Source organism: Felis catus, chromosome B4 (genome assembly GCF_018350175.1).
Source record: "Felis catus isolate Fca126 chromosome B4, F.catus_Fca126_mat1.0, whole genome shotgun sequence".
Classification (NCBI taxonomy): domain Eukaryota; kingdom Metazoa; phylum Chordata; class Mammalia; order Carnivora; family Felidae; genus Felis; species Felis catus.
The window spans coordinates 79,067,209-79,081,372 of record NC_058374.1 but is presented as its reverse complement, the minus strand read 5'-3'; the positions used below and the strand labels follow the sequence as shown (position 1 = coordinate 79,081,372).

Genomic DNA, 14,164 nt, shown 5'->3' with positions numbered 1-14,164 from the left:
TGGGGTTGTGGGACCAAGCCCCTTGATGGGCTCTGGGCAGGGTGACGAGCCTGCTTGGGATTCTCTCTCTCCCTCTCCTTCTGCCCCTTCCCCCTGCTTGCGCACACACACACACACACACACACACACACACATACACACACACTCTCTTTCTCTCTCTCAAAAAAGAAAAATTGGGCTTGTATTTTGTATATCTTTAAAAAAGTCTCCTTTTAAAAAAATGTTTGTGTATTTTGAGTGGGGGAGGGGCAGGGAAAGAGAGAGGGAGAGGCAGAATCCCAAGCAGGTTCTTCACTGTCAGCACAGAGCCTGACATGGGGCTCGATCTCACGAACCGTGAAATGACCTGAGCTGAAATCAAGAGTCAGATGCTTAACCGACTGAGCCATCCAGGCGCTCCAAAAAACATCTCTTTGGAGGGGAAATTTATTTTTATTTTATTTTACCAAAGCATTGGTCTGCAATACGTTGGAAATAAAAAAAAAAGAGAGATTTCAGGATGGTTTGCCTTTTGGTCTAGAAGAGCAGGTTAGGTTCTGGTAGGTGCTGACAGCATCTGCAACCACATATACCTTGAGCACTACAGGACCTCATCTGCTTTGTGGCGGAGGAGACTGAGACCCATAGAGCAGCACACGACACACCCAGCAAGATGTGAACAGCCTTGGGCAGAGTGCCCCGGCTTTCACTTACACTCAATGACCACAGTACCATGTTTTCATGTGATTAAAATTTGGGGTGTGCACGGTGGTGATAACAGTGGGGAGCAGAAGCAGGGTGAAGGGAGGTCAGAACAACTCTTTCATCCCAACCAAGGTAATGCTATGGGAGCAGATGTCTCCACCCTTGTCCCCGCTGTGGTTGCAAGGCAGCTAGACAACCCCTTGCTTTGTCCCAGATCTCCTGGTCACACCCTAAGACAAACAGCTCAATGGTGGGAGTTTCTTAGGAAGATAGCAGCTACTGATTTGGGGGGAAAGTGTATAGGAGTTTCCAGCAACTCGATCCTGAGAGATTATTTTGCACTCTGATCTCAAAATGGCAAGAGATGAATGATAAATGATCAATTCAGGGAAGTTTATCTACAGTGCCATTTCTGCAACTCATAGGTGTGAGGTTTTAAACAGATGTTGTTGGCAGGCAAACTAAACATAAATATTCCCCTCCCAGGACTCGCAAGGTGCCCAGCCCAGCCAATGCACATATATATAGGGACTGAGCCAGATGGCTTGTCAAAGGAGGTCATAGCTCCTTCCCTCCCGGGTCTCTGCCTCCTTCCAGCTGGGCCTTCTCTTCTGGCTGCTTCTCTTGATGCTCTAGTAACCATGAGCCGCCAATTTAGCTCTCGGTCAGCATTTAGCTCCAGGAGCAGGCGGTTTTACAACATTAGCTCTTCCGCGGGCTCTGGTGGTGGGAGTCGGGCTGTGGGGTCTGTGTGTCAGGCCCGAGGCAGGTGTGGTGGTGGTGGGTATGGGGGCCACGCTAGGGGGTTTGGTTCTAGGAGCCTCTACAATCTGGGAGGCAGCAAAAGCATCTCCATTAGCCTAGTGGGGAGAAGTGCCAGCGGTTTCTGCCAGGGTGGGGGAGTGGGAGGGGGACTTGGAGGGGGCAGAAGCTTTGGGGGCGGTGGCTTCGGGGGTGGTGGCTTTGGGGGTGGTGGCTATGGAGGAGGTGCTTTTGGGGGTAGCAGTTTTGGGCTTGGGGGCTTTGGTCCTTCCTGTCCCCCAGGGGGCATCCAAGAGGTGACTATTAACCAGAGCCTCCTGCAGCCGCTTCACTTGGAGGTGGACCCTGAAATTCAGAAAGTCAAGACCCGGGAGCGGGAGCAGATCATGGCCCTCAACAACAAGTTTGCCTCCTTCATCGACAAGGTGAGTACCTCAGGGGCAGGCGGGTCTCCGGTCCCTGATCAAGTAACTGAGAGGGCCTTGTGCCCTGTTGCCTCTTACCACCTTGTGCTGTCTCAGTTCGGTGGTGACAATCACTTCCAGAAGTATATGTGCTGAGACCTTAAGAAAGGAAAGCATTTACCTCACTAGCCCTCAGTTTGACTTATTGAAGCAATTTATTTTTATTTTTTCCTTTTGATGGGAAAGCAGGTAAGAAGTGTGAAAATACCCACAGACAAAATACATGGTAAAGTAACTTCAATGTTGTTCATCATATTCACTTTCCATCCACCTGGTCATCCGTCCATGCATCCATCCATCCATCCACCCACTCACTGATTCATCCATTCATCCCACAAACATTTACTAAACCTCTACTATATGTCAGATACAGTGCCAGGTGCTACAGGGCGACTAGGACATGGGTCCTGTCCTCAAGGAGCCATTCACAGCCTAAGTGAATGCTCTGGGGAGAGGGTATCACTGGGGATTAAAGTGATAGCATACTAAGTAGGATTCTGTCAGAGTTCCTTGTTTTAGCTCATCTAAGGCCAAGAATGAGCCAGATGGAGCCATTGAAGTTCCTCTCCCTAGTTCCCTAATTAAACCTCAGAGTAGAGCTAGTCCAGACCCAAAGCAGCAAGCAGAAGCTGGTAGAAGGTCTATGGTGAAGATCTTCCTGCAGCATTTCCTTGTGTCCACAGGTAGAGGCACAGCAGCCACTGGAGGCTCCCTCAGAACGTTCTTTGCTCTTGGGGATGTAGTGGGAAGAACCCTAGGGCACAAAGGCCCCTGGATGCTCAGTGACTTTCCCTTAGTCCCAGAGGAATTCAGTGTTGAGGCCAGAGCCTGACCTGTGGTCTGAATGTAGAGTAATCATGGCCAAAGTCTACCATTGTGCTGTATGCCCAGCCTCTGATATCTGGGCAAATGCTGGGGACAGGATGGAGTGTGTGAGCTGAGGGAAGAAGGGTAAGAGAGGTGAGGCCCAAAGATGGCCACACAGGAGTTCAACAGAGCAAAGTGCTTCTGGCTACTTCTGATCACCTTGGGCAGGAAATTTGACTGCATATCACCACACCTCAGGCATGGGCAGGGACTGGGAGGGCTTGGCTGGAGCAAGGAAGCAACAGGTGCAGGAGACACCACTGGAGATCAAGACTAGGACAAAGGAGGAGCAAGGAGAGAGAGGGCTGGAGGTCAATGAAATGGCCATCGGCTATTGGCAACTGATACCCTAAGACTCATTTGATTGTGGTTCCTGTCACTAAGATGACATTTGTTTCATTTTATGGCATGGGGCTGTGGGCAGAGGCCAAGTTGCAGGAGACCGTGGCAACCTGTCCTTCCTTACGGGGATGGCTTGTCATGACCATGAGGAAAGAGCCCTCATCCAGGAGGGCTCTGGCTTGGCTGAAAGGGAGAAGGATTCTACTGCAGTGGATTCTGACTCTAGTTTCTGATCTGGTCTTTTTTGCTCTCACCCTTAATCCTATTTGGCCCATTCTCAGAACCACAGGAGAGCCATCTTTTAAAAACATCACATCATGGGTCACCTGGGTGGCTCAGTGGGTTAAGCATCTGACTTCAGCTCAGGTCATGGTCTCACAGTTCATGGGTATGAGACCCGCATCGGGCTCTCTGTTGACAGCATGGAGCCCACTTCAGATCCTCTGTCTCCCTCTCTCTCTGCCCCTCCCTTGCTCGCACTCTTTCTCTCTCTTTCTCAAAAAACAATAAACATTAAAAAAACCCCCATCACATCACTTCTCTGTTTGAATCCTCCACTGGATGTTTGTCTCATTTGGAATAAAAGCCAAGCTCCTACAAGGCCCTATGTGGCCTGGCCCTCCAACCCAGAGCTGCTGCTAACCCCTGGCTTGCATTTGTGAGAATTAGGCAACATTGCCACCACTGGGTGGAACAGGAGTCAAGCTGCAAGTGTTAGCAGAATGAGGGCTGGAGCTTTGCTCCCCAGGGTACACACTCATTGTCTGCAGTGACCCTACGCTCTCTCCCTGCCTCCTTTCCTGTTTCTCTCTTGCTTTCTAGCACACGATTTCATTTTTGCATCCTCCAGCACCGCAAGCCTGCCTCAGGGCCTTTGCTCTCACCATTCCTTCTGCTTGGAACTCCTGCTTCCCGGGAGTGGTCTGGCCTCCTCCCTCATCTCTGTCAGGTCTTTTCTCAGATGCCACTATCTTAGCGAGGTTTCCCTGATCCCCCTTTTTTAATGTTTATTTATTTATTTTGAGAGAGAGGGAGAGAGAGAACACCAGTGTGAGTGGGGGAGGGGCAGAGAGAGAGAGAGAGAGGGAGAGAGAGAATCTCAAGCAGAACTGCATTCAGTGTGGGGCTTGATCTCATGACTATGAGATCATGACCTGAGCTGAGATCAAGAGTCGGACACCCAACCAACCTAGCCACCTGGGGCCCCTGATCTCCCTTTTTGAAGTAGCCCCTTCATACTAGCATCCTTATCCAACATCCCTGTGTTACTTTTCTCCATTGCGCCTCAGGCCATTTGACACACTATATAGTTCACATGACTCTGAGTATAGACTGTCCACCCTGGCATAGAGGATTCAAGCTCAGATGAACAAAGCCAGGATGGTATTCCCATGGGAAGAGATGGACCTCACTCCTTTCCTTCCCGAGGTCCCCTTTCCTTGTCATTGATTCCACAACAGACTTTGTCTCCATTTCCACTCTGGGAGGGCCCGAGCCTGACACCTGAATGGCTGAGTTGTATTTCAACCTGTATTTTTTTGAGTACTTATCATGTGCCAGGGACGCTTCTGGGTGTTGGAGATTCAATTATAAACAAGACAAAGTCCCTGCCTTCCAGGAGTTTCCATTCTATTCAGAGAGACAGCTGTCCACACTCAGAGGTAATTCCAAATTCCTTAGCATTTCGTTAGTCCATGACACTTATGAGCTGTCTTCCCTGTGTTGGGTACTGTGTATTCATGGGTCTGATTGCCTTGTGTCCACAGGATAATAAGGCGGACATGGGCCTGCCTTCCTGAGGCTCCCCCCAGCAGGGGAGGGATGTGCTCAAACAGCACCAGTGATGACAAATCACGATGGATGCTAAGGGGAAGGAAGGGTGGGCTATGAAGGCAAGACCCCAGGGACATGCTACCTTCATTGAGTTCAGAAGGGTACATGGGAGTTAGCCAGGCAAAGAGTTGGGGAGAGCTGGGCTGCCGGAGGCAGTGAGAGGTCCCTGTGGCTGGAGTGTCACGAGCAGGAGGGAGAGGGCCATGACAGGCCAAGGGGGTATGCTTTTTCCAGCAAGTTCAGCTTAGCATGATGCTAAGTTTCATCTGTGCTGATGGGACACAGCCCAGGAGGGTTTGTGTGGCAGGTGGGGTGGGGGGGGGGGACTGGGAAAAAATCAGAACAGCTCTCAGTGATTTTTCAAATGATTAAATCCCATTAAAACTGCCTGGTACTCCCTGCAGCCCGTGCACGTTGGGTGGCACGGTTTCTTTTGCTGGTGTGCTCCCGAGGTACCGTGTGCGTGGGGGGAGAGGATGCTACAGCTCTGTTTGATGGGGAGATTCCTCACGGGCCCATGAGACTGTTTCCTCTCAGTCCCCACAATACTGAGCACAAGGCTGAGACCCCGTGTCCGACTCATTTCTCCGCCTCCCGGCAGAGCCGCTGTGGAGCAAACTAGGCCAGGCGGCTGGCATTTCCCACGGGGGTGTTTCCAGCTGAGACAACTTGTGTGCGCTCCTTGCCTTTCTCTAGAGGGGCCGTCTTGATTCTCCGAGCCCTGGATACGCTGTGCGGTTGCCCATCTTCCTACCCGTGGGGGGTGCTTCTGCCCGGTGTGAACTTGGCCGTCTCTTGCTCTTAGGTGCGATTCCTGGAGCAGCAGAACCAGGTGCTACAAACCAAATGGGAGCTGCTGCAACAGGTGAACACCTCTACTCGGACCAATAACCTGGAGCCCGTCTTGGAGAGCTACATCGGCGAGCTACAGAGGCAGGTGGATTTTCTCAATGCGGAGCAGATGCGCCAGAACGCAGAAATCAGGAGTATGCAGGACATCGTGGAGGACTACAAGAGCAAGTGAGACCCCAGGCAGGCCGAGGGGGTCAGGGAGAAGCATGGCAGGGAGCCGGTTCAGGGGCAAGACGTTCTTAACATTGGCATTCATGTGCGAGGGGTGGACCGGGGTCCTCAGGGACAGAGGGCACCATCTTGCTTATGGCAGGTCTGGTAGGATGGTCCTGCCAGGCAGCTCTCAATTGTGTTGGGTGAGGAGGGGCAGACTCTCCTCGTGGTGCTGGACCCCGAGGAGCCAAGTTCCAGTGGGTTTGGCCTTTCTGAGCTGCTTACGAGCCTGTCTCTCTAAGCCTTTAGTTTTCGCCTTCGTAAAGTAGGGATGGTAAGCCCTCTTCCTGTTGGGTTGCCGTGGCAGGTGCGTCTGGGCTCTCCGACTCTGGTGTGTGGCAGGCTGGTTGGGGACCACACTTTGAGAACCACTTGTGTAGATGACATTCTGCTTAACAAATTCCTAGACTGCGTCTGCACATATAAGCACGAGCTATTATTCATCGTAACGGTGGGGACGTGTCTGATTCCAGATCAGCGGCTTCTGTGTCAGGCAGACAGCACAGTGTCCTCGCCCTCCCCATGCTCGGGGTGCGGGGTGCTACTCTTGACATCATCCTGACACGCCGATCAGAGAGTCAAGAGTGTGTGACTCAAAAAGGGAAAGATAAAACTCAGCCTCAAGGTGTGTGTGTGGGGGGGGCAAAATTGTAGGTGATAGTTTTTCTCTTTAAAATAATTTAGTAGGGGCGCCTGGGTGGCTCAGTCGGTTAAGCGTCCGACTTCGGCCCAGGTCACGATCTCACGGTCCAGGAGTTCGAGCCCCGCGTCAGGCTCTGGGCTGATGGCTCAGAGCCTGGAGCCTGTTTCCGATTCTGTGTCTCCCTCTCTCTCTGCCCCTCCCCCGTTCATGCTCTGTCTCAAAAATAAAGAAAAACGTTAAAAAAAAACAATTAAAATAATTTAGTAAACATATTTATGTTCTCAACTGCAAAAAAAAAAATGAGTGAGTGTGACAAATTTACAAAAGAGAAACTGAAGTTCTGGGAGTGTTCTGTGTGGCTCTGCACTTTCTACGTTGCGTTGTTGTTCCTTTCGTTGACCTGGAAGGCCAGGAGCTGGCTCTGGCTGCTTGTCAGTGAGAGTGGCAGGCCCCAGAGGGGCGAGCCCAAGTCCAGGACAGTAAAAGTTTGGGAAATTCCAAGCCTCCTGCAGTGAGGAGAAATCTCAAGGAGTCAAGGTCAGCCTCTGCAGCCTGTCTATGGTTCTTACCTCCCCCCACAGATATGAGGAAGAAATCAACCGGAGGACCAGCACTGAGAATGACTTTGTCGTCTTGAAGAAGGTGAGGGATGGGAGTGGTCCAAGGGGGTGGGGGTTGTGGGCCCCGGGGGCTGAGCAGAGTGAAGAAATCTTGTGGGATGCTGTGTGACCAAGGGGTGGACAGGGTGACCACTCCAGACAGCTCGTTGAGGGTGTGGCCTGAATGCCAAGCCTTTGCACTAAAGGCTTAAGTCTGCAAAGTGATGTTGGTGGGAATCTTGAGGCCTCTTTGAGTGTTTATCTGTCCACAGTCTTGAAAGTGAGGTTCAATCAACTGACCCCTTTTGAGTGCCAGTTACGTGCAGCCTTGGGACCTGAGGAGGGCCTGGGGTGCTGTGTGTGACTGACTAGGATGAGGGCCTTGGTGGCACATTTCCTTCTGGCCAGGAAAGCCAGGGTTTTTGCAGATCCCTCACTGGAGCGAGGTGTGGAAATTTGCAGGCAAGGAAATAAACCCAGAGACGCTTTGCCACTTGTCCGGGTCACCCAGTGAGCTGGTGGCAGGCAACATCTGGGCAATAAAATCAGACTATCTTTGCTTGCTGTTCAGGACGTGGATGCTGCTTACATGGGCAAGGTGGACCTACAGTCCAAGGCGGATGCTCTGTTTGGGGAGGTCAATTTCCTGAAATATTTATTTGAGATGGTGAGTTCAGTTCTCACGAGAAAGCCTTTTCTTTCCTCACATCTCACAAGGGGTGTGGGCTGTTAGAGGGGGAGGCCTGAAATCCAACATGACCCACTTAGGGATTCCTCTCCCCAGTCACCTCAACTCTGCGATGGGAGTTAGCCTCCCAAGCCCCAGTGCTTAGATTCCTGGGTGGGGGTGCTGGAGGTGGGAGGCAGGGAGAGTCCCGAGAGAGGAAATGGAGCAGCCCTTGATTCTACCCGGAAATGAGGTTAATACCTGGGACATACAGGGGCAAAGTCGGCCAGAAAGCATCAGTGCTGGGAAGCCAACAGGGCTACTGGGAATTCTGTAGGAGAGGACAGTGTGGATCCTAAAAGGAACAAAGACGACACCTGCAGGGGTGAGGGATAATATGCTCCTGCCACCTCTGGCCCAGTGGTGGCTCATGGCTAAGTTGTGGGCGCCTGCCCTGTCTTGGGTCTCTCCATTCGGCAGATGAGAGAGCTGAGGGGCCAAGAGACTCAATCTCTAGCTCAGTGACTCAGCTGGTTGCTGGTAGAGCCCAGGCTCCCAAGTGAGTGAGTGGGTTACACAAGTGGAGTCCTTTCTACTGCCTCTGAGAGCTCATGTAGTTTTTAGGGAGCAAGTCTGCCCATCAGAGGGCCCAATCCAAGATGGCAGCCAAGCCGAGTTAGGTGGGAGAGAGGGCACAGGAGAGGGAGGATGGGCAGGCGGTGCCTATAGGGGCTCTGAGTTTAGGCTCCTTTCTTTTCCTCAGGGCTAGGTCTGGGGACCATTACCTTTAGTTAAGTCACCTCTCAGTGCACAACCATTCCCAGAGCTTTCCCCAAGACTCCCATCTGGCCCAGGCTTCTGGCTTCCCCAGAGAGGCTTGAGGGGACAGTAGAGGGAAACTGAGGCCCTGGGAGGAGAGTGGAAAGAGTCAGCCTGTGGTCCATGCTTCGCAGGAGCTGTCCCAGATGCAGACACACATCAGTGACACCAATGTCATCTTGTCTATGGACAACAACCGCTCCCTGGATCTGGACAGCATCATTGACGCAGTGCGGGCCCAGTATGAGCTGATCGCACAGAAGAGCAAGGACGAGGCCGAGGCGCTGTACCAGACCAAGGTGAGCATGCTGCTCCCCTCCCCCCAGACTTGGAACCCAAACCAAACATATCCCCCTGAACTTGTATCGGCTTTCTCTTACTTCGGAGGTAATAGATGCATATGTATATGTATCTATATACATTTTATACACATATATACAATTTCATTTACTCCTTACAACAACCCTGTGAGGTAAGGATTTGACTATCCCTAGTTTGAAGATAATAGAGTCTGAGATGTCCGACTTTCCCTTGGGTCTGATGGCTGGTAAGTAGCGAAGGCAGAGTGTAAATGTAGGTGTCCTGTCTACAAACCCATGCCCTAAAGCACTGTAATGTTTTTATTCTTATTTTTTCATAATGATATCTTCAAAAAGATTTTCTTTAACATTTATTTATTTTTGAGAGAGAGAGAGAGAGAGAGAGAGAGCGCACAAGTGGGGGAGGGGCAGAGAGAGAGGGAGACACAGAATCCAAAGCAGGCTCCAGGCTCAGGGCTGTCAACACAGAGCCTGACGAGGGGCTTGAACTCACAGACCACAAGATTGTGACTTGAGCTGAAGTTGGACGCTTAACCGACTGAGCCACCCAGGTGCCTCTCTCTCTTTTTTTTTGAGAGTAAAGGAGAGAGAATCTTAAGCAGGCTCCCAGGCTCAGCACAGAGCCCGATGCAGGACTCAATCTCACGATCATGAGCCAAAATCAAGAGTTGGACGCTTAACCAACTGAGCCACTCAGGTGCCCCCATAATGACATCTTCTAATCTATAGTTTTGCACTTTTCTCTTTCACTTATTATTTATGAATTCCGTTCTGTGTCATTAAATATTCTACATCATTTTGAATAGCGGCGTGGTATTCCGTGGTAAGAATATGCCCTCATCAAATAAACATCTTTGTGGCCACGTCTTTGGGCACATCTTTGATCACTTCTTTAATACAGACCTTTTTGGAGGATGAAGATTGTAGTTAAGGGTCAAAGGCCACTTGCTACATTTTAAACTCCTGGCACTTGAGATCTGCCTTCTTGACTCCAATCCTGGCGGGCCTGTGACCCACCGTCTTGCAGACAAGTAGTTCTGAGTGGCACACATGTCAGCACCAGACTGGGGAGGGAGATGGTCAACAGTGACAGCATCGGGATTCAGAGAGTCCCCTGGGCCTACCCTCCCCCTTGCTTCCTCCAGAGCCCTGCCTGTGGGTTCCTACTGATGGGGCCACGGAGACACAGAAATGAGATAGGGAGGAGAATGGGAATAAACAAGGAACATGCTGAGGGCCTCTGAGGAAACGGGGTCCTGGCTGCTAGGGAAATCATCCTGGAAAAGCGTAGGAGGAATATGATGTGTTGGCAAAAGTGAAGGGGTCCCAGTGTGGGGAAGGGCCAATGGTAAGGCTTAGGCGAGGGAAAAGGGGGTGAAAAAGTGTATCCGGAAGCAGATTTATCTGTGCGGGATATGAGTCTGGCCCAGAGACTGGTGAGAAGGAGGGCGGCTTGAACAAGATTGTGTGTGTGTGTGTGTGTGTGTGTGTGTGTGTGTGAGACGTCACAGCTCAGGTGAGGGAGCTATAGCACAGGAGTGGGTGTATGGGGGTATCACCCCTCTGGTGGCAGGCGGGGGTGGGGGCGTACTCTGGGAACTGTCCTGGGGAGAGTAGTTTGGGGCAGGGCCTGGGAAGGCAGACTCACACCGTCTTGGAGGGCCTCCTGGCTATGACGCTGCCCCTGCCCCTCAGTACCAGGAGCTCCAGATCTCCGCGGGCAGGCACGGAGATGAGCTGAAGAGCAGCAAGATGGAGATTGCTGAGCTGAACCGAACCATCCAGCGGCTGCAAGCAGAGATCAGCAACATCAAGAAGCAGGTGAGAAGGAGGCTCAGGGCGGGCTGAGCGGACGTGCCTGCTGCTGCCTCCCACAAGGCCCTGGCAGAAGGGGCTCCTGAAACTTCAACCCCCGCCCTGGTGACCGTCTCCTGAGCAGATCGACCAGATGCACGAGGCCATTTCGGATGCCGAGGAGAGAGGAGAGCAGGCCCTTCAGGACGCGCAGCAGAAGCTCCAAGGCATGGAGGCCGCCCTGCAGCAGGCCAAGGAGGAGCTGGCCCGGCTGCTACGGGACTACCAGGCGCTGCTGGGGGCCAAGCTGTCCCTGGATGTGGAGATCGCCACCTACCGGAAGCTGCTGGAGGGCGAGGAGAGCAGGTGGGCCATGCTTCTGGGGACAAGTGCGGGCTGCACCCCTGCAGCAGTGGGAGGACGACCCCAGCTTCTCTGGGAAGACCGGAACCCCGGGCCGAGCAGAAACATTCAAGTCAGAAGCAGAGGATGTGTGAGTCGGCAGGGTCATTGCCATCATTCCCCTGCCTCCAAGCCGAATGCCCCTCTACCCCAATCTAAGCCATTGCAGCCAATGCGAAATGCCTCCAAGAAAACTGCTTAACACCCCCCCACCCCCAGCCCCTTACTCCCCGACCGCCTGGGCCTGCAGCGCCCACCTTTCCCCAAAGCCTGGGGACAGCTGTCACTTCGCGTGGCTGTCTCTGCTCCAGATGTCTGCGGGCTGTGACCCGCCTTCCGTCGGGCTTCGGGGGTCTGGCTGATGTTTGTGCTTTGGTTTTGCAGGATGTCAGGGGAGCTGCAGAGCCACGTCAGCATCTGTGAGTAGCAGAGCCCAGGCCCCGGCCGGCCGGCGGGGTGGAGCCGGGTGGGGGGAGGGCCCCGGAGGGCTGAGCTGCAGGCACTGGTGAGGTTTCAGCCTTGTGGTTTCGGGTTCTGCGCCGCCGCGGGAGTGAGCAGACAAGCTGCAGGGCCTGGGGAACTTCGCTGAAATAAGCGGTTATGGTTCTAGCCCTTATTCATTTCAATTTTTATGATACAATCATCCGTAGCCGCTTGGAACCCTTTAAGGTATAGCGATGATGAAAACGGGTCCGGACATCACTCTGTCCTGGGAGGGATACTTGAAAAAACGGGAAGCCTTTCATCCGATGTATCGTTTTGCAAGTCAGATGCTGCCAGCAATTACGGATGTCCCAGGGCGGTGCGGGCGGTGTGCCCGCAGGTAACCCCCTCCCCCACCCCCAGCCCCGGTCCTTCTGACCCCTGTGCCTTCGTGCTGCCCTCTCCTGACAGCGGTGCAGAGCAGCCAGACTACCGTCAGCGGCGGCGGAGGCGGCGGTGGGCGAGGCTCTGGAGCTTACGGCGGTGGCTACAGTGGCGGCAGCTCCCTCAGAGGCAGCGGCTACAGCGGGGGCTCCCGAGGGGGCGGTGGAGGTGGTTATTCGGGCGGCAGCAGCGGGAGCTATGGAGGAAGCAGCAGGGGCAGCAGCAAGTACGGAGGCAGAGGCGGCGGGGGCTCCTCCCGCGTGCAGATCATCCAAACCTCCACCAACACCTCCCACAGGCGAATCCTGGAGTAGAGGGAAGGCTCACACGCCCCGCAGCGGCAGGGCTCTCGCCTATCCCCTCCCCCCACGCCCTTCCTGAACCCCTCTCACCTTTTTCTTATGGGTCGCAGCAGTTTTGCCAATACATTCGTTCCACTCTAGCTGGGGAAGCAGGTGGATAGTGGGTCACCCCCAATAGCAGATCTATCTTCGGAGGGTGCTGCTGGCTGGCAGGCGGCAGAGTCACAGCCAGGCACACTCAACTCAGACTCCACTCAGCTGGCCCTGCTCCTGCCCCTGGGGACACCCAAGGGCCCCAGTTTAGAGATGGAGGAAAAAGAGCCTCGAAGTGTATCTACGAAGCGGATAATAGTTAATGTCAAGGACCCCAGGTACTTCACTCCCAGGCTCCCTTTCCTGCACCCGGGCTGCTCTGTGAGCAATAATCCACCCCTTAGGGGACCCACAGAATGAGGCCTCCGGGCGAATAGCTTGGCAAGGGGAACCTCTGTGTCTGGGACCCGTTACTGCCTGTTGGTCTGTTAGCCTCATACTTTCATTTTCTCCATCCCTGGAGAGTGTGGGTTTGCGGTCCTCATCAGATGCCTGCAAGTGATGTCTGATCTTGATTCTGAATCTCTGTCTTAAGAAGCATTATCCTCTGGGTGAACAGCCCAAGGTGGGAGTATTTCAGAAGGCATTCGTCCTGGTCCCTGGGAAGGACTAATGATCCCTAAATGGAGGAGTCGCTGGACAACAACCCAGTTCTGTCCTGTCTTGCCCTTCTGAAAGCTCCATTCTTTGGGAGCCTGGCCCTCCCTCAACTCTGCTCCATAATGGCCCTCCTGAGAATTGTCTAGGAGGCTGTGTCCAGGCCCTGGAGAGTTTGAGGGTCAGACATGGGTCTTGGGAGGGTTCAGTCCTGAACCAGTTTGGAAGCTGCCTGTTATTTATAAGGAAGCTTAGTGCCCTCTCCTAGGTCTCAAAGTCCCTTCTGCCTCCTGTTCTCTGTGACTGAGCACTTTGTGAGAATCTGATGCTTGAAATGTGCCGCAGGGGACAGGAAGGGGAAACTATTGGCCACCTAGTGGGCCTTGAGAGGGGGAAGGTGGCTTTACTTCTGGAGTCACCTGCACTTGTTTGTTGAGTGTCCTAATACAACCTCCAAGTCCATGATTCTCTTGGGGCGTCTGATGGGCTCAGCGTGGGTCCCTTGGGGAGTGCTCTGACTTTATCATATCCTGGTTGAAGCTTGTACCTTGAAGGGCTTGACATTTTTGGTGTTTCTACAATAAAATTTTCTGTGATCTCAAACTGCTGTTTGGTCAGAGATGAGTTATTTCCTTTTAAATTTCTGTAGGCCTCTGAAATTATTCGTATTTGGGAAGTAAGGTTTATTATTTTTATTCTTTTTTATTGCATGAGTCATACATGACCTAAAAAAACCTTGCAGACATAATCTTATTAGTCCTGAAAGCAGCCAATCCTTCCAAAGTCAGTCACACATCTGTTCAGCAAGCATTTATGTAGCTCCTACTGTGTGTGGGCAGCGGTCTAGGCATGGGGAATGCAATGTTGAATGAACACATTTCTGAATCTTAAGGCACTCACAACCCAAATGATAGATTATAGGGGAGGGGAACGTCCAGAGGGAGGAGAATTCACAGGAAGTGTCCCTGTGGACCTTGCAGCCTGGGGGTGGAAACAAGGCCTATCCTGTGGACACAGGCAGACCCTCCATTGTAGGCACAGTGG

The 14,164-nt window shown here is 52.7% G+C and overlaps 1 protein-coding gene across 1 annotated transcript; it reads left to right on the top strand.

Moving 5' to 3' along the window:
- Window positions 1-1,230: 1,230 nt before the first annotated feature.
- KRT77 (keratin 77) lies at window positions 1,231-13,723 on the top strand. The gene is made up of 9 exons (XM_003988741.5): window positions 1,231-1,871; window positions 5,758-5,972; window positions 7,242-7,302; window positions 7,831-7,926; window positions 8,880-9,044; window positions 10,761-10,886; window positions 11,005-11,225; window positions 11,646-11,680; window positions 12,156-13,723. Exons 1-9 carry the CDS (start codon window positions 1,326-1,328, stop codon window positions 12,440-12,442), a joined length of 1,752 nt encoding a protein of 583 aa, XP_003988790.2. The 5' UTR covers window positions 1,231-1,325; the 3' UTR covers window positions 12,443-13,723.
- The last annotated feature ends 441 nt before the right edge of the window (window positions 13,724-14,164 follow it).

Bases quoted from the DNA above. Each gene is read 5' to 3' on its own strand.
- KRT77 (XM_003988741.5), top strand. From the start codon at position 1,326: ATGAGCCGCCAATTTAGCTCTCGGTCAGCATTTAGCTCCAGGAGCAGG. The intron at 5,973-7,241 runs GTGAGACCCCAG...CTCCCCCCACAG, and splicing joins GTGGAGGACTACAAGAGCAA to ATATGAGGAAGAAATCAACC. The intron at 7,927-8,879 runs GTGAGTTCAGTT...CATGCTTCGCAG, and splicing joins TGAAATATTTATTTGAGATG to GAGCTGTCCCAGATGCAGAC.